The 20,431-nt window shown below is 47.7% G+C and overlaps 1 protein-coding gene across 1 annotated transcript in view; it reads right to left on the reverse strand.

Moving 5' to 3' along the window:
* The window catches only part of LOC149873974 (cullin-9-like), a 75,688-nt gene that overhangs the window by 37,253 nt on the left and 18,004 nt on the right, over window positions 1–20,431 (reverse strand). Inside the window, exons 4-12 of the mRNA XM_090040004.1 lie at window positions 19,184–19,717; window positions 6,722–6,860; window positions 3,099–3,295; window positions 2,237–2,624; window positions 1,731–1,923; window positions 1,120–1,327; window positions 665–858; window positions 71–334; window positions 3–18 (exon numbers count right to left, since the gene is read on the reverse strand). Coding sequence (XP_089896130.1) covers window positions 3–18; window positions 71–334; window positions 665–858; window positions 1,120–1,327; window positions 1,731–1,923; window positions 2,237–2,624; window positions 3,099–3,295; window positions 6,722–6,860; window positions 19,184–19,717 — 2,133 coding nt within the window. The remainder of the gene's footprint in view (window positions 1–2; window positions 19–70; window positions 335–664; window positions 859–1,119; window positions 1,328–1,730; window positions 1,924–2,236; window positions 2,625–3,098; window positions 3,296–6,721; window positions 6,861–19,183; window positions 19,718–20,431) is intronic.

The following is a 20,431-nucleotide window of genomic DNA, read 5'->3' on the forward strand; positions in this document are numbered from 1 at the left end:
GCATTAGGAAGGAGGGTGCTGGGGACTGAAGGGAAGGCACAAGGCCAGTTCCTGCCCTCAGCAGGCTCACGGGCAGTGGGGTCGGAAGGGCCCCAAAGACTCCGTACCTACTGTTGCCATATCTGAAGGGACCTTGTACTCCACCAGGCGACTGAGCACGGCCATGGCCAATGTCTCACTGGGACAGCTGGGCTCTGCAGGACTCCGGCCTCTTTGGCAGCAGCTCTGCAGGACTGATTGGATTCCGCAGCTCACCAGCTGCTCAGCCAGGCTACGGTGGTTGTCAACCAGCATGTTCACCACCAGCAGGCCATTCTGCACAGCTGACACGCCCCTGTAAGGACAAGACACCAGGTAAGGGCTAGGGCATGCCACTCCTCCTCTCCTCTAATGGATCCCAGAGATGATAGGGCTTCCTGCCTGCAAGGAGCCTCCACACCTGGCAGCAGCAACAGAAAGGCTGTGCGGAGGTGTACCCACAATCCTTTCCCAGAGCCAACCCCATGGCATCGCCCCACAGGACTGGGGCTGGGGGCTGAAGAGGCAAGTGTCCTTGCTCCTGCTTCTTGGGCTGCAGCTCCTAGAGATTGGCTCTGCATCCACTCTACTCCAGGAGGTGTTCCCCCACCCAACTCCCCATGGAGAGGATGCCACCTGCCCGTACCCAGCTGTGCCCCGCATGGTGCTGATGGCAGCAGGAATGGCACACAGCAGGCTATCCGAGTCCTTGCTAGTGGCAGAGCCAATGCTGGCGAAGATCTCTCGCATCATCTGGGCATCAGAATGGTTCAGGGGAAATGGCTTCCCGCTGGTGCCCAGCACCTCACAGTTCCCAGCCCCCACCAGCACCTTCAGGGCCTGCAAGGCAGAAATGGGGAGTCAAGGGAGCAGCAGAGAACACAGGGCCACCCAACCACAGCCTAGCACCGGCAATCTACCAGGTACCCCCACTATCCCAGCACTCCTACCTTCTTCCCCACTCCTCCCCAGAATCACCCCCATCCAGTGCAACCCTCCATCTCTCCACCAATCCCAACACCCGCCCTCTGACAAAGGACCCAAACCCGCCCCGCTGCCCCTAGTCCTACGGCCACCCAGCCCCTCTGCACACACACTCACCGCCAGACCAGCTTGCTGGACCAGTGCCGAGAGGCCATACTCCTGCATACAAGCCAACACAGCACGTATCCCACCCTCCGTGGCAAAGAGCACGCGCCAGTCATACTTGGCCATCAGCACGCACAGCAGGCGCAACGCCAGCACCACCAGCAGCTTCTCCTTCACCTGGTTGGTCAGGAGCTCCACAAGCATCTTCACCAGCTTCTCCCTGCACAGAGCAACAGCTGCTCAGGCAGGGGCCACAGCAACCTCATGGTGCAGCTGCAGGGACGAGGCCTGCTCCCTCCTAGGAACTGGATCCCTAACCACCCTGACAGACAGCTCTCATTGGCACTCCAGCAGCCCACCCAAGGCCCTCTCAGCACACAGGGACCACAGCCCCCCTCCAACCAAGCCCCCTCAGTTCATGGCCTGGGAAACCCACCCTCCAGTGACAAAATAAGAAAACTTGAACCATGGAGTTTCTGAGGGAGAACCGTTTGATCACAGCATAGAAGTACCTATACGCATAGAACATTTCTGATACTAGAGGGCCTTCAGTCCAGCAGACAAAGCAGATAGAGAGCCAAGGGCTAGAGACTGATGTCAACCCAGACGAAACAAGAACTGACCTGATAGTTAGTCCACCCTCAACTTTAATGAGCTGCCGTTCTCGACCCGGCTCCTCCTCCAGGGTCTTGATAATGAACCTGAGACCTGATACTTGCAGCTCGACCTCAGCACTGGATCTCTGGATCATCTCCAGAGCATCTGCAATCTTCTCCAAAGAGCTCTTCTTGCCTGATCCCTTCACGGTGTAGAATACTGGCCAGGACCAACAGGTTCATCAACATGGCACAAGCAGGACTCCTTCCTGGGCTCTCACCTAACCCAGCCCATGCCCCAGCCACCCCTGGAGCACTTTCCCCCACAACTCTGCCTCCCTCTCCCAAGCCCATCCACTCCCTGAGCAAACCTTGGGTTCCCCCACTCAAACCCTATGTTCACTTCTCCCACATGCCCAGAGCTGCCCTCTCCTAAGCCAGCAGGGATCCTCTCTACATAAAGAGCCCCCTGAAGCAACTTGCCCAGAGCAGTCAGCCCCTGCAGGATAGCTGGGCTTCCTGCTGGCCCTTACCTTTGGCTTTCTCCTCCAGTAACTCTGGCAAAATCAGCCCTTCTGCTTTGAAGAGTTCACTAAACAGCTGCAAGTCTGATTTCTCCACGGTGGCTGGGGTGGGGGAAGGCACATCAGCAGAAGGAAGGTCTGTCTTTGGTATCTTGGACACCACGGCTTCAAGGAAGGCATTCCCATGGCCAGCACATTCCAAAGGGACCACATTTACCCCTACGCTGTCCTGCTCCTCCCATCCCTTCCTGAGGAAGTACTTGATGTAGACATGAGAGTTGTGGAGGTCACTCAGGGTGCTGCCCTGGCACTGCTTGCACAGGACCCGAAGCACCTTCTGGACCAACTCCACTGGTACTGACAGCTGGATCAGGGCTTCCTCATCTAGCTCCAACACCTGGAACGCAGAGGTCAGAGTTAATCCTCAGGGCCCCTCTTGCAGGCCTGACACCCACCCAGGGGTAGCCAAACCTGCCATGGGCAAGACCAGCCATTTCTTTCCACAGATCCCCATGTTTGCAGCTTGCTCATCTGGAACCCAGTGGACACAATTATGTTGCCTAGATCTGGGAAGAGCTACTCTCCTCTCTTATATGCATTTCTCTTTGTCATCTGCACTCCTCATTCCCCGTCATTCCACTCATGTCTCCCCACCAGTTTCCCAAAACGCAACTCCTTTCCTATTCTACTATGGTTCCTCCTCTCCCACCACAGTTACTTGTTCCTTCCTTTTTTCTGTTTCTATCCTTTCCCCGAACTCCACAACCCACTTCTCTTCCTCCACTTTCCTCCCTGATTTGCCACACCCCCATAAGCCTGCTCTGCTCCCTGTGCCAACCCTTTCTTGCCATTTACCAGCTCCTTCCCACACCTGTTCCTCTTGGTGCTGCCGGATGAGGTGGGTGATCTCTTGTTGCTCATGTAGTTCTAGCTTCTTAACAAAGAAGAGCAGTTCCCACCACTCAGCCCGGGTCAGGGTCTCTGTGTCCTCGCCCTGCTGGTCCATCAGGTATGGCAGGGAGTACAGCCCCCCAAGGGGCTTGCAGTAAAATGTCTGGGTAACTGCAGCTAAGCACAGCGACAAAGTGAGAGCTTTTAATGTACCCACAGATAGAAGCTAACTTTGGGGTGCCCTGCCATGGTGGTTATACTGCTACAGACCCTTCTGTTGCACACAAGAGATCTATCTGAGCTATTCAGGCATCCATGTTCCAGGATGCAAAGACTCAAAGCTGCTGCTCTCATTCTCCGTCTCAGAAGTTTCACACTTCCTAAAGTCACAAAACACCATTTCTTTCACCACAGAACACCTATCCCAGGCTCTGCAGGCTGCATGAGCTGACATGGAACCAGGCAACCTGGCCTGGCAATAGCAGTATACTGCCTCCAGGCCCACCATTACCTGTAATCTCTATTGTAGAAACCCACTGCTGCATGGAAAGCTGCTTGAAAACCACTGGTCTACCTGCCAAGTAGTGGCAAAAGAGAGGAAGCCACCCTGAACAAAACCAAGGAGTAAGGCTCTCAGAAACATCATATTCCTGCTTCCACACTCAAGGCAATGAAGAGAGGAAAGTAAGCCAATGATATTTAAATTAAAGAGTTATTTTTAACCTGATAAACAAAAGCTGAAAAAGGAGGGGGAGACTTGAGGCTCCAGCTGCTGTTACAGCCACAGCAATGGAGAAATGGCAACCAGGCTAGACCCTACGGGGTGCAATTTAACCCCTCATGGCAACGTGCAATCTATGGGCTGCCAGTTGGACAAATCTGCTATAAAACAAGTCAACAGCATGCTAGCTTATATTAACAGGAGTATCACCTGCAACTCAAAATCAGTGATTCGCCGACTCAGCACTGATAAGGCCTCAGCTAGAGTACCATGTACCAGGTACTCCATGTCCAAGAATGATGTGGACATATTGGAAAGAGTCCAGCAGCAAGCAAAAAAATTATTAGAGGCCTAGAAAAAACAATTTAAAAGGAAAGTCTGAAAAAACTGGAACAATTCAAGTCTGGAGAAGTAAAGATCAGGAGAAATTTGATAACAGTCTTTAAATACTGAAGAATGGTTATAAAGCAGATGTTAATAGACTATTCTCTGTGGCCGCAGGGCACAGCACAAAGAGAAACGGTCTTATATTGCAGCAAGGGAATTTAGGCTGGACATTAGAAAGAACTTTCTTGCTTTCCTTTGCAGAAGAGATCCAGCAGTTGCAGAATCTCTATCTTTGGATGTTTTTAGGAACATGTTAATCTACACTTATCTGAAATGGCTTATACAAGGCTGATCCTGCCTTGAGCAGGAGGCTATTCTATGATTCCATACTATGCTCTTGAACCTTGCTCTGACCAATAAGAAAGATTTGGCTGTAAGCATGAAGGCATGGAGAACTTGTGAGGAAATGATCACAATATGAGAGAATTCATGATTCTAAGAAAGAAAAGGCCCAAGATTAGCAAAACAAGAATACCAGACTTCAAGAGGATAGATGTCAACCAACTCAGAGAAATAACAGACAAGTCTCTTGAGTGAACATACTGAAGGAAAAAGTGTCCATAAGGGCTGGCAGTTCCTAATGGACACAGTATTGGAGGCTCAACAAAAGCTATTCCAACCTGGCGGGAAGATAAAAATGAAGGGCACAAAGTGGCTCCACAAGCAATTTCTTCACTTCCTCAATATCAAGAGAAATATCTTGTCAATGGAAGGAAGAGCAAGTCACTAAGAAAACACACCAAGAAATACCAAGAACTTGCGGGGCCCAAAAAATAAGCAAAATGGAAAACCTGAGATAACAGGCAAGGGAAGTTAAAAACAATAAACAGAAAATAAAGACCAAGGTCTACCACTCAATATTAAGGGTGAGCTATTAACAGGAGACACAAAGAAGGCAATGCTACTCAGCGACAACTTTGCTTCAAACTCACAAAAAAAACACCTGCAACCTGTCACAAAAAAAAACACCTGCAACCTGACAGCTACGAAAAATTGATTTAGAAAAAGGGCTACAGATCACAAGAGAGAATATACCCGGTATTAAAGCACACTTTAGACTGGCAGGGAAAAGGTATAACAAGAACCAATGAAAGAAAACTGAAGCAAGAAATAAGGCACAAAGTTTTAAGTGAAAGTAACTAACTGCTGAAACAAACTACCAAAGGAACTGGAAGATGTTCCATCTCTTAATGCTTTCAAGTGATGACTTGATTCTTTCCTAGAAGATATGTTTTTGTCAAAGAAGTTATTAGACTAAATACATGAATAATGGGGTGAAACTCTATGACTTGTATACAGAAAGTCAGAGTAGGTGATGTAACACCTTTTTAGCCTCAAAACTCATTAATAGTTACTGGAATACTATATCCAGTTCCCACACACACACGCACTAAAAAGGATCTTAAAGAAATGGTGAGATTCAGAAGACAGCAACAAAAATTGTATGTTGTCTGGAATTCACAGAACACTGCAAGACTCTTAGGGAAAATTTATTTTATTTCATTTCAAAATTTCAATCAAAAATTTAAATTGAAAAAAGTTAAAAGATGATCAAATGAAATTCTGCAAGTAAAAATCTGCACTAGAGTTCTTTCATCTAAACCTTGTCTTTATGCATAACGGCAGCAGGTTAGCTAAAGATCTTATTTTAAATGAAATTAGTTGGACCAGTGCCAAAGTGTATGAGCACATACACATTCCAGTTTAAACAAGGCCTGCTCCAGTTTAGATTAAACTAATTAGGAACAAATTTAAATTAAATCGAAATCAATTACACTTGTCTCAAAATAAGATGGCCCACAAAGGGGATTGCAATCGTTTAAACCCATTCAGTTATGTTAGCTATAAGGTGCCAGTGCCCTAACTCATTCAGAGAAGCATGAGTTTTCACAAGCTACAGCATACTTTTTCAGATAAACAGACTTGAAGAGAGCAGGGGTACTAAATAAAAATAGAATAAGGTAATTTAAATACAAATGATTTGAATTGTATAATATTTTATTCACTCATGTTGATTTGATATGTATCAACAAGTTTAATAGGCAGACAAGGTTATTTGGGTAAATGTGATACCTTTTATTAGACCAACTGAATAAGGCAGTTTCATTTTCAGTTAATGCCAAAAAATTCTAATACAATGGCTTCTAGTTGTTTGTTCAATTTAATTCTAGTGAGTATTTTCATGAGTAATGTTGACGTCTAAATGAAATTTTTACATTTTCATTATAACCTTACCCACACATGGGACCTAAGTGGCAGCACTACTGCTTGGCAAGATATCTCCCCTTTTACAAGCAAACAAAAATTAGTTTTCTAAAGGGGGAAAAACCAAAAGAAATTTAAGTCACTACCGTAGAAAGAAAGCATGACCAGTCACAAGGCTTATCACCCCCAAAACAGACAAGAGCATGCTAGAGAGAGAAAGTACACACATATGCGCATACATGTATATGTGCATACATGTACGCACGTGGACAGAGTACACATAGTCTCACCTGTGTTCAATTTCAAGTTCTCTGTCAGACCGGATACCTTTTCCTTGGAAGCAGATTCTTCAGGCTGATTTCCAGAGATGATAATCTGTATTATGTGCCAGTGCACCCAGTAGGTCCGGCCTGTAGACTGCCACAAAACCTACGGGTAAGACAGACCAGAATGATCAGCCACTTTCCCATTCCTTATGTATTCCCTTCTCTGTTTATATAACACTACACCTTCTGCTCCCTCAAATGCTGAGTAATGTATCTCTGCACAAGCCTACATTTATGCAACAAATCAGATATAGCCTTCTCAATAAAAAGATACAAACATATATATTTTCTGACTCTAAATATGCAATGACTATATATTAACAAGTTTTTTGATTGTGCACTAGGTCCTCTTAAAGGAAAAAAAAATTTGAAACTACTTATATAATAGTTATCAGACTTCTCTGGATTGCTTATTAACTTTTTCCTTGAGTTATTCAAATGTATAAAATTGCAAGCTGAGCTCTAACCAAAGCTGTGTTCTCACCTGCACATATCTAGGAACAAGTGCACGCTCAGACAGAGATATTTTCTGCTGTACAGCCTCTGTGGATACTTTCCAAATGAACCCATCTTAGGTATGTCAAAAACTTCCTCCGAGTCAAACAAGTCTTAGCCTTCAACAGCAAACATACAGCTCAAGTTTCCCAAGTAAAAGCTTCAACAATATAGGTTGTAACCATGTTGGTCTAAAAAGCAGAGGCAGACAAAACTCTTGGTGTAGAAGCAATATCTTTTAAAAGATATCGCTTCTACCCCAAGAGTTCTGTCTGTCAAGTAAAGGTTGGTGTTTGAAAAACATGGAATCATGTACACAAGTCCAATCATGTTCCACAAATGCTTTATCTTCTCTACATTTAAGATTTCTGCTTCCCTGGGCTGCAGATTCCTTAACATATTTTTTTTAAAAATGGCAAAGAGAAGGCAGCTCACTTTGGGAACGTCTTAAAACCCTTACGGAAAAAAAAACCCTCTTGTTCCAAAAATAGTATCTTCTTATGCAGAGGCAGGTTGAACCTGCAGATAGCACAAAAATAAAGGTTTCAAAAATCAAAGCCTACAAATGAAAAGTACCAAAAAGAAAAACTGGAAACTCAGCCTTTGAAGAAAGACCTGGCTTACAACAAAACTCCTAGACTGAAAACTGCCCTTTTCTCCATGTCCAAGAACAATGAGATTTGCTGGCATACCAAGAGTCTTCCATTTTTATCGTAAGAGCTCAGAATTTGTTACATAACTGAGAACAGAAGTGCAGCTAGAAGTTGTTAGTTACAGACACAACAGAGTTAAGTGTTTCTTTTCAGAAAGTGAATGGAGAGACAGGAAAAGATCTAGGAACAGAATTGTGTTGTGAAGAATGGGAAATAGTAGGGAGTGTGTAAAAGAGGAATATGAGCAGGAAGGAACACACCCAGGCTGTGAAAGGTGAAGTTATTCGACTGGCAACTCATGGGTTTTCTGTGAAGAATATACAGGTTGTGATCAGGCCAGGCGGGCTGTGGAAGGAAGATGTGAGGGTGCAGAGAGAAAAATAAAAAAGGCAGGTGAGAGAATGCCTGTTAAAACGGTTGTTTAAAAAATACAAGGAAAGAAGATTGAACAAATGAAACAAAACCATCAATTATCATTACTAGTGAAGAAGGAATTGGGTTTCAGCAAATTAGTTAGCAGAAATTTAGGTTTTGGGACAGGTGTTCAGATAAAAAGTATACAAAACAGGACCAAGACAAGGAAACAATACAAGTAGAAAAGTGACAGAAATGCGTCACTAGCAGTGTGTGGGGAAATTCAGAGAACAATCCTAGTAACTGAAATAATCTGACAATTTATGGTTTAAAATGTATTAAATCTCCAGAAGAATAAGGAAGTCAAGATCAGGCAGAAAAGCAGGAGTGCTAAGAAAACTAGGCAGATACAAACTAACAACCTTAACATGTAATCTGTAGAGTCACACTACAGAAAGACCAAAGACATGATGGTGTTCAGTTTCCTAAGTGTGCCACAAACCCTAACTGTCCTGCTAATTTAACTGCAAAGTAAAGCTATTTCTACTCACATAATTGCTCTTGCATAATGACCACACTATTAAATGTACTTTCAAAATTTTGTAAAATCATAGAATCATCACAGAAAAGTAGGACTGGAAGGGACCTCCAGAGGTCATCTAGTCCAACACCCAATAAATCCTGTGCAACAGCCATAGCTACATTTCTAAATGCACAGATCCAAAAAATCTCTAAAGACAGAATTTGTTGAAGAATGGAACCCAAGCTGCATGGTACATTAGTTCCATCCTATATTCATTCTCACCTGCAAAATCATATAAGATGACAAAGTCCAGATAGGTATTCAAACACAGAACAAAAATGCCAATACTTTGTTTTTTTCCAAGGTGTGCATAATAGATGCAACCTAGTTTTTGGTGGTAACATTCCAGAAAGAAAAGTATGGCTATTATGAGAATAAATATGGTTATAGTAACTAAAGATAGATGGTAGAAGTAATGTACTCTCTCAATCAAAGGCAGAGACAATCAACCACAACTTACTTGGGCTTATCACCAGGGATCCTGGTTTTCCCTGAAAAAAAAAAAAAATAGCAAATTCTCCAATAAAAAATCCCAAAATCTGTGATTACAATGTAATGCCACGTATATATATCTATATCTATCTACAGATAGATAGATATAGGTATATAGATATAGATATCTCAGTTGAACACAATGTTTTATTGATATAGTTAAAATTTTAAAGCAATTTGGAAACCTTCCAGTGCCTCAATCACAATAATAAAATAAATTCTAAATACCTATACATTTTGGCATTTGATTTTAGGTTTTTTATCATGGAAAAAAAATCACAGCTCCCCCTCCCCCTTAGCTCAAAGAACACAGGTCCAGACCCCTCACTCACAACCCAGAGCCCCCTGGGCTTGCTAGTGCCCCTCGCTCCCCTCAAAAAGCCCCCCGGCCCAGCTGGTGCCCCTCACTTCCCCCTACATCCCCCCCCACGCACCCTGCTGGTGCCCCTCACTCCCTCATCACAGCTCCCTGGCCCGGATGGTGTCCCTCACTTCCCCCTCCCCTACAGCCCCCCAGCCCTCCTAATGCTCCTTACTCCCCTCCCACAGACCCCATGCCATGCTTGTGCCCCTCACTCAACCCTCACAGCCACCACAGTCCTGCTGGTGCCCCTCGCCCCCCGCACCCATAGCCCTTTGCCACCCCCAACCCTGCCAGAGGGGGTCCCCAGCTGCCCGGGCTATGGAGTCAGGGACCCAGGTCTGCAGCCCCCTGCAGCAGCACCCAACCCCTGGCTGTCACCCGCAGGAAGCAGCAGTTGCTGCAGCAAAGCAGAGCACTCCCAGGGGGGCAAGGGAGACCTGAGACCTGGCAGGGGCAGGGCTGCCCTCTGTGGGCTGGGGCTCCCCGCCCTGCTGCCCTCCCCCAGGGCCTCCGCAGCCCAGCGGGTGGGACCTGGTGCTGCAAGGCAGAGCTGGGCAGCACAGGGAAGCTCGTTGCCACTGAGTTCCAAGCTACCCTGGCAAGGCACCCCCATCTCGCATGGCAGCAGCAAGGGGGATAACCCTGTACAGCTGCCCCCGCTGCTGCCACGCAGGCAGGGGACGCCTCACCAGGGCAATGAGGAGCTCACAGTGGCAACGAGCTTCCCCACGCAGCCCCACTCTGCCCTGCAGCACCAGGTCGCACCTGCTGGACTGCAGAGGCCTCAGGGGAGGGCAGCAGGGCAAGGAACCCATGCCTGCCTCCCCCCCATGCACAGATCTTGGGGGCACATGCCCCCCTGGGAGCATATGCAGTGGTGAGGAGCTGGCCAATCCCCTACCCCCCAGAGGAGCCATTAGCATCCCCGTCCCACTTGTCACCGGGGCCATGGATTCCAGCCCCAGGCCCCAAGCAGCAGCTCCGGCCCAACTCACTCCCTCTCCCCCTATGGGGGCCTCCCACCCTCCCCCGCCAACTTACCTATCAGACCTGTTCTCCAGGCTGCCTGGTGGCCATGTGTATATGCATGCACATGGCTCCCCCTACTTGACCACTTCCCCCAGTCCCCTGCAGGCTGAAACTCTGCTAGCCTGTGGAGAGCTCTTTGCAAAAGTGCAAAATCCATGGGTTTCTCCATTAAAATGAGAAATCCACTTTTTTTCTTGGGTAAAAGGGGAAATCTGTGTTTTTCCATTTTCCTTGGGAAACAGAAAACCCAGATCCCTGCTCATCACCAAGCTATAACATTAAATAGTAAGCTGCTCTGCCAAATATGTTCCAACAGCAATTGAGTCCCCCTTTTTTTTTTTTTCTTTTTACTGTCCCTAGTTAAGAGGATCTGACCTTTTGGTGGTGGATCCTACCACTCTTGTCCATGTCTTCATCATTTCTAGATGATGAAGGCAATATATATGGGGCAATACCTTAAATCCAGCCAGAGATTGGGGCCAATGCCAGATACAGCAACTTAATTCCCCAGAAGAACTTCTTGATGGGAGCAGATAATATTCATGCTTCAGATTCTCCAGTGGCTACATACTGATTTTTCAGATGGAGCCCAAGCTGCCAGTTCTGACCAGGAATCCAGGCTTTCCATTTCCCACAAGAAAATGGAAAAGGGCATGGATTTCCCCTTTTACCCAAGAAAAACATGGATTTGTGATTTTTATGGAGAAACACATGAATTTTGCACTTCTGCAAAGAGCTCTCTGCAGGCTGGCAGAGGAGGGTGGTCAGGCAGGGGTGCCCTGTGCATGTATATGCACATGGCTACCAGACAGCCCGGAGAGCAGCTCCTGCCAGTAAGTCTGCTGGGGCAGGCAGGGAGGATTGAGGCCCCATAGGGAGGGAGCAAGTTCAGCAAGGCTGGGGCTAGGGGGCTTGGGGCTGAATTGCACAGCCGCAGGGCCCCAGCAGGAAATGGGACGGGACCTCAGGCAGCTCACCCGGGGCAGTTGGAATCAGCTCCCCGCCACTGTGCACACTCCCAAGGGAGGCAGGGGAGACCCATGCTCCCCAGATGTGTGTGTGGGGTGGGGCAGGAGCAGGCATGGGCTCCTTGCCCTGCTGCCCCCCCCCGGGGCTTCCGCAGCCCAACAGGTAGGACCTAGCATTGCAGGGCAGAGCAAAGTTGGGCAGGTAATCTCCTTGCCACTGCAAGCCTCACGTCACCCTGGCGAGGCATGCCCTGCCTGCCCAGAAGCAGCAAGAGCAGAAGCGTAGGGTAGGCTGGCACGGCGCAAGTTGCCAGCACAGCGCAGGGCTCACAGTGGCAAGGAGCTTCCCTGCCCAATCCTAACCTGCCCTGTAGCACCAGGTCCCACCCACCAGACCATGGAGGCCCTGGGGGAGAGCAGCAGGGCATGGAGCCCTCAGCCTGCACCTACCCTCTGCACAGATATGGAGCACACAGGTCCACCCTGCCCCACTGGGAGCACACACAGCAGCATGGAGCCAGATTCCCCCCAGCTTGAGCCCACACCTGCCCCTCCACAGACGCCATTCTATCCATGCTGCCCACAAGGGAGGGAGAGCCAGGCTCTGTGCTCCACTGCAGCTGGGGCTCGGGTGCTGCTGTGTGGGGCAGGGGGCTCCGGACCCAGGTCCCTGACCCCATAGCCGTGGCAACTGGGGGCCTCCTCTGGCAGAGCTGGGGTGGGGGCAAGGGGCACCAGCAGGGCTGGGGGGGCTGTGGCTTGTGAGTGAAGGGCCTGGACCTGCATTCTGTGAGCTAAGGGGGCAGAGGGAGCTCTGATTTTCCATGATATAAAACCCAAAATCAAATACCAAAATTTATAGGTATTTAGAATTTATTTTATTATAGTGGTCAAGGCACTGGTAGGCTTCCAAATTGCTTTAAAATTTTAAATATATCAATAAAACATTGTGTTCAATTGATACCTATATACAAACCTAAATACACACACACACACACACACACACACCAGTGGCATTTCATTTTAATCATGTATTTTGGGGGTTTTATCACAGAATTTTCCATTTTTATCAGGGAAAACCAGGATTCCTGGTTCTGACCAAAGATCTGAGCGGCCTAGGACTGAATACTCTCTGTCCCAGTGCCAAACTGATACACCTACTGTCAGCAGAGGTACCCGAGTTGGATTCCCTGAATACAAAAGGGATTAGAAAGCCAGCAGGGTGCTCTCTGTTAGGGTGCCAATACTCTAAAAGTAACTCCCCTCTTCATTAAAAATAGCTCATATTCTATGAACACTTTACTGCACCACAAAACAACTGTGATAGGAGTTTTGGAGAGGGCAGAGCGCACAATCCTATGATGATCAGGTAATGGACAGAAGCTTTTGCAGGTGGTCAGTTGCCTGAGTACGTTTTGGCACCTGAGCACCTATTTTAAGGCTACTGAGATTTCACTGAGAAGGCCTGAGTTTTGGGCACTAATGGAATGAAGAAGAGAGAGGATTAAGGGTCAGTGGTGTCACATTTAAACAGAGTAGAAAAGCAGAGGCTGGAGTAGGGGTCTGACAGAAGAGGGCACCAGTGGAAAGCAGCACAGAAACACAGGGATGATCTGTGGTGGAATGAAAACAGGGTGGATCTGGAGAGTACAGTGGTCACAGATTGGATTGCAAATGCAGTCTAGGACAGGGAGAAGTTCAGCTCGTAGTGTTATGTTGTAAATACAATAAAAAGAGTAAGATGTTGTGTCTGCACAACAGGAAGACGAGTGCACAGCACAAAATTAATGCCAATAATGACTGAACAAACCACAAATGACAAACAGGGCTACTGATAGCACACACAAAAATATAAGTCATGGGTACTTCTCAAACAGGAGAGGGGACTCAGCATTTCTACAAGGTGGAACAGGGTGGAATTCAGGCTGAGGTTGCAGTCCAAAGGCTAATGGAGAACCATGAAACAGAACTGGGTAGGGTCCAGGGTGAAAGAGGGTGGAGAGACTCCAGCACTTACTAACACAGGTGAAAAAAAATGACCCACACCTGCAGTTTAAAGTTACCTGTTGGTTTTTTTGTACCCTTCTTTAACAGAAGCAGTTTGATCCATCTCCAGAAACACCCCAGCCATTCAAAACCAGGCTCTCACTCTCTTCAACATATAGGTCTTGTTAAAATAACTTCCTCAATGCTCCCGTGGAAGTAATTTATTTCAAATGCAGCTTCTCCTTTCCCATTCCCCCAGCTTGCTTTCTTCCCCAAAAGTAGGTTTCTCTCCTCCCACAAACTACTTACAAACCCTTCCTCATCCTTGTCACCTTTTCTGTCTCTTTGAAGAATATCTGACACTGCTCCCCTCTCCCTGCACGTTGCTGCCAATCTTCCCTTGACTCCTGGTTATTCTTCCATGCAGAAACAGCTTTCCCCATACTGGTGACCTAATTCTCCAGCCCCCCAGGAAGAAAGCAGCACCCTACCTGTACAAACCTAGAATCAACTCTCCTACTTATCCAAATGGGCCCCAGACTGGTCTGGTCTTCACCAGTGCTACTTCCCCCTTACCAAGTTCTTTTCCCTGGCTCTCTCCCTGCATCAGGGGTTGGCAATTATTTGGGCCCAGGGGTCACTTAGGCAGTTTCAATGTGTTGTTGTGGGCCAGGTCAGCACCTCCCTTCCCTTCCCCCCTGCCACAATTCACCAAAACTCCTTATGTGGGATGGGGCTGTGGGCAAGCAGTGGGTTTCTCCCACCAGGCAAGACGGGTGGGTAAGGCCAGGGTCGCAGGGCGGACCTTGCCCTATGGGGGGTAGGGGGAGTGGCATGTATGCTTATGTGTGGGGGCTGCCTAGGAGCTAGATTCCAGGAGCCAGCTAGGGATGAGAGATGGGAGGAGGGGGCAGGAAGCAGCAGAACTCACCTGGGCAATGCAGTCCACAGCTGTGCCCACAGCACTCCGCATATGGGGCCAAGCCCCAGCCGCTCATGACCAGGGAAGCCTGTGACACACTCCAGCCCGCATCCACCAGCCAAGCCCCAGCCAGTGCGTACAGCTTCCAGCAGGGCTGCTCCCGGTATAGCTGCAGCTGTGTGGGTGCTACTCTGTTCGCCTCCCCTCCTAGAAACTCTCCTCCTGCTCTTGCTACACCACTCTTGGCCAGCAGGAAGCTTCAGCTAGGTGGCTCCTGCCCTAGCACACAGGACTCTAGCTCCAACTCCTGGCTGCCTTCCACCCACTCCGCCCATCCAACGTGGATGGTCAAAGTGGGTGAAAGGCAGTCAGGAGCCTCAGCTGGGTGGCTCCTTCACCAGTGCATAGGGCTCTGGCTCCCAGGGCTCTAGCTCCAGCTCCCAGCTACCTTCCACCCATTTCATCATGCCAGGCAGGCAGAGCGAGTGAGTGCACGACAGGATTTCAGAAACCAGGATCTAGGGAGGAGGACAGAGCACTGCCACACGCTACCCTGCACCGCCACTGACTGCCTGGCTGGATGCAAGGGAAGCTTGCACGAGGTGGCTGCCCCCATTCTACATTTGGTTGCACGCTGCCCCACCCCGCCCCACCCCTTCTGGTTGTGCAACCCCCAGTCCCCCGCTCCGTGTCCGGCCACCGGTGGTACACTGATCCAAAACAGTTGAAACCCCCTGCCCTAGATCTTCTATAGCTTCCAGTTGAGCTTTCTCGCAGCAGGCATCAAAGCATCAATGCCATCAATTATTTGTGAACAAAGTGAAAATTCCCTTTTAAAAGGGAAATTCCCTTTTAACAACAACGAATAAGCCACAAAAACTTACAATAATTGTTTTTTTGTTGCATGTAACTGCAACCGAACCACTGGCAGTTAAGAGCACACAGAAGGAAAACTTAACAGCTTCAAAATGGTCACTCAGAAAAACTACAAGAGATGCTGAAGTGCCAATTTTAGCCCGACAGAAAGAAGTGAGTGTCAGATAAGCCACCAATACCTAGAACTCACTTGCTCAGTTCAGGAGTCAAACTAAGTGTCTATAAAATATTGTTTTGCTGGGAAACAATACTGTAAACAAAACTGTAAAACTGGTCACCAAAGCAGATGGAAGCCTTCCCCTGGAAATATATTTGCATCACTGTTATATAATATCCATAAGAATGACCAACCAACAGATTTGGAAACAAAATGTTTTGTCTATGCAGATGACCTGTGCATAACCACCCAAAACAATGGCTTTGACCATGTTGAAAAATGAGGCACTAATTGGCCTCTAACCTCATACTACACTGAAAACTAGTTACATGCCAACCTAGTAAAAACACAAATTATATGCCAGTCATCTGAAAAACCATGAGGCCAACCACCAGCTCAACATTACATGACCTGGGACCCCACTATCCCACTGCTTAAATCTAGTTTACCTTGGAGTCACCCTTGATCGAACCCTCTTATACGAAGAACACAGCATAAAGACAAAAGAAAAGATGAGCACTCGGAACAACGTTCCACATAAGCTTCCCAAGTCAAAATGAGGAGCTAGCCCCTCAACTATCGAACCACTGCTCCGGCTCTCAGCTTCTCCTCTGCCAAGTATGCATGCCCCGTATGGGAGAGATCCATAAATGCCAAGCACTTCAACCCCATTCTGAATGATAGCTGGCGATGCATCACGGGATGTCTGAAACCAGCCTAAACAGTGTGTACCTGCTGGTTGGCATCACTCCTCCAGACAACAGAAGAGCAGTGGCCAGCAGGATAGAATAATCAAAACAAACTGAAGATGTGAGATACCTGCTGTATGACCATTCCACAGCACATAAATTTTTGACGTCATGCAGGAGCTTCCTCACCAGCACCCAACCTCTTGATGCCATACACAAGGAGACATGGCTACAGATGTTGAATGAAAGGCTGAAGAAAATACCTGTCAGTGGAAAAACAGATATTCCAGCAGCTGAGTCCTTATCACCAGTGGCTGACAAACCATGGCAAAGGTGGCGATGTCTCAACTGCCTACATACTGGAGTCAGATGCTCCAAGGAACTAATGAAGTGGGGCTACACCACTGGTTCAACCACCTCTAATTGCAGCACAGAGCCTTAAACTATGCAACATCTGCTACAATGCCCGCTGCTGGAAGGCACACATATAATGGAAGACTTTACAAATTACAATAAGCAAACACAAGCATTTGTAAAAAAAAATTGTCAAACATGGTTTAGAGGCACGGGAAGACCACAACTTCCAACAAATTCAGTTTACTCTTGAAGTTCTGAGAGCTCACTGAATGGCACATGCCAGGAGATGAAAGAAACTACCCCTGGAGGAAAGAAAGGATACTTCAGGAAAGATATCACTAAAAACTGAACAAAGTTGAAATGGCTGTCACTAAAACATCCAACAGTAACTGACAGAAAAACAATTACCAAAAACAATTCAGTTTGACTAGAGAAAGCACAATGTGTACACATTTTCAAAGCTCCCAGTAATCAAGACTTCCATATTTCCAGCCCAGACTTAAACAGACACCATTTATAGCAGGCAATTCTAACCTCAAGCAACCAAAATGGCCACAAAACACTCAATATTTATTCCATTTGATTCTAAGATAAAAATATGGTCATTTAGTAAATCAGTAATGCTATTCCAACTGCCAGTTCTCCACTCTCCCCGACATTCAGGATAGGTCATTTTATCTCATGCACTGGCACTATTGGCAGAGTTTCAGCAAAACAAATTATGGCCTTAGCTAAAACTTGTGTAGTTCAGAATCGGATATATGGCACAGGAATAATGAGCAAGTGTCCAGAAATAAGCAAGGAGAAATCAAATAATAGCCAGACAAACTTTTTTTTTTTTTTTGAAAAACAACCTCTGCTTCAGGACTCCCCACAAAGCAGCTTTATTCAGGTCTCCCTGTCCTGAGAAGACCCCCTGAAACAAGAAATGGCTTCACAAGAGTCTCTGGTGTCCCTTTGCTCTTCTTGGTTCCTGGCCTTCCATAGCACCCCCACATCTGACAGCTGCTTTTCCCTAGTCAGCTCCCAGGAAGGAGATGTGTTTGCTTCTTCAAGGAGAAAGACCCAAAGCACTGATATCCTAAACAGCACAGAAGTCTTTTTTGTACCACTCCAATTCCCTCTGCCCATCCATCCTTGCCCTCCACTCTGCCCTCACTAAAACTATTCTCTCTCTCTCCCCCTCCCCAGGCCATTAGCCACACTTGCAAAAGACTTACCAAACTTTAATCTAAACCTGGGGACAGCACTGACCTAATAAAATGAAAGAGTGTCATGGGAAACCAACCAGGGAAACAGCCCAGGCCCAGACTGCCACCTTCCCCCGGGATTTGTTGCCACAGGTGGTGGTGCAGGCAGAACAGAATCATAGAAAATTAGGATTGAAAGGGACCTCAGGAGGTGATCTAGTCCAACCACTGCCCAAAGCAGAACCATCCCCAACTATATCATCCCAGCCAAAGCTCTGTCTACCCAGTTCTTAAAAACCTCCAAGAATGGAGATTCCACAACCTCTCTGGGTTACTTGTTCCAGTGTTTTGCTACTCTCCTAGTGAGAAAAATTTCCATAATATCTAACCTAAACCTTCTTTGCTACAACTTGAAACCACTGCTCCTTGTTCTGTCATCCGCCACCACTGAGAACAGTTTAGCTCTATCCTCTTTGGGACCCCGCTTCAGGTAGTTGAAGGCTGCAATTAAATCCCCCTTCAGTCTTTTCTTCTCCAGACTCCCAGTTCCCTCAGTCTGTCCTCAGAAGTCATGTGCCCCAGCCCCCTAACCATTCTTGTTGCCCTCTGCTGGACTATCTCTAATCTGTCCACATTCTTTCTGTAGTGGGGGCCCAAAACTGTGAACACAGTACTCCAGATGTGCCCTCACCAGTGCCAAATAGAGGGCACTCACTTCCCTCAATCTGCTGGCCACACTCCTACTAATACAGCCCAGTATGCTGTTAAATTTCTTCGCAACAAGGTAGGCTAGCCAGAGTCAAAAGGGATAGGATAAATTCATGGATGACAGCTCTATTAATGTGAACAGAATAGCTAAAGAGGTTTCTTCTGGCATCTGTAACCCAATAAATGGTGGATGCTAAGGAGGGTAAGACTTAATTTTACTCAGAAATCATGACTCAACAATTTCACAAGGGTTGGCATTACTGGATGTGAGTTTTTCCTGCAAAGGCTAATCTCATTTTAGACAGAAAGTTAGCAGTCAGAACTTTGCTCCATGCACACTTACAATGAATCGTTTTTCAGACACACTTGAAATCTACTTACCTAAGCGACCAACCAATATCCTACTGGGGAAAGCACACATAAGCCCTTCTCCTAGCCCTGAGGTAAATGACTGCTCATGGATGTGGGGAGTCCAACCTGTGACGCATCTAGGACATCATAGCTAAAACATGAAGGGGTAGCCAGGAAAATGTAAAGCAGGCACATCTGCAGACTCTACCGTACCCTCTTTCTCTCTGTCTTTTACCTCCACCAGGGGCTTACCTGTACAGGAGGCATTCCATTATTGCTCTGACAGAATTCACCTTCATCACCAGCACTGAGCTCATCAAAATCTTCCAGCAGGCGCACCATCATGCCTGGCTTAAGGGTCTCCTGCATATACTCCACATAACTGCCACGACTGGAGAAGTCTGACGGAGTCAAGAACCCATGGCTCTGCTTTTTGCGTGGCAAGGGCTTTGGAGAAACCAGAGGCACCTGGATGGGTGTGCAGGCAGGAGCCTTGGGCTGGAAGATGGAACGGATGACTTGAGGTCGTGCTTCCCAAAAGGAGAGGAGCTCCATCTTTTGGCTGCGGTCCCAGCCCATCACCCGCACCAACTCAGAGATGAGATTAGCCATAGCCATGCTGAACTCAAACTCCCGCTGCACGCGGGTCCTCTCCCCAAAGTGCGTACTGTGGGCAGCGCAGTCCTGACGCTCTGCCCCCAGCTCTGTGCTGCTGTTGACCTTGTCCATGAGAGAGGTGACACACAGGTAACGCTTCACCAGAGAGAACAGCAGCTTTCCTGGGATCTGCAACAGACACAGGTTTCAGACCCATGGCCAGAGAGCTCCAGTCAGGCTTTGAAGCTCATTCTCAGCTGCCATTCCCCTCCAACCATACCACCACAATGTGGCTCAGGGGCCTGGCAGCAGGTATTCCTCACCTCCCACACCCTGCCCTTTCATCAGACCCCTGAAACATTCATCCCCACAATGCCCATCCTAACCATTCCACTCCCAACCCCCCCCAGAGAGTCTGAGAGTTAATTTTCCCTTCCCTCTAACAGACCCTTAAGCCAAGCTTTCACCCATATGTCACCCCCATCCTACCTACCCAGAGCCCTCTCTACCACACTCCACTCCCCACCATCCTGCTTGCCTCGAGTCATCCTTCTATTCCCTCAAAACGAGGGCCCTGTGCCCCCTCCCAGCCCCACCCAAAATAGGTCTCCCAGCTCCAGCTTCCATCACCCCATCTCTTCCACCAGCAAATCCTCCATGGCAGAAGTTCTCAACATCTGGCCCATGGGCCAGATCCAGCAGTGTTATCTAGCCCACACGGCTCCTCATAGGTCAAAAAATTTAACAGCAAGGGAGCAATGGAACTGCTTCTTACCTGCCAAATGTCTGGACCCATTGGGAGTCCCAGACCCTGCATGCTCAATCAGGCAACCAATTCCAGTGCACAGGGGCAAGAAGGAGTGGCACCAGGCCCCAGGCCCAATCCCAGAGTGCAGGAGTGGG

This window comes from Crocodylus siamensis, chromosome 1, assembly GCF_052110815.1.
Source record: "Crocodylus siamensis isolate JL-2025a chromosome 1, ASM5211081v1, whole genome shotgun sequence".
Lineage (NCBI taxonomy): Eukaryota > Metazoa > Chordata > Crocodylia > Crocodylidae > Crocodylus > Crocodylus siamensis.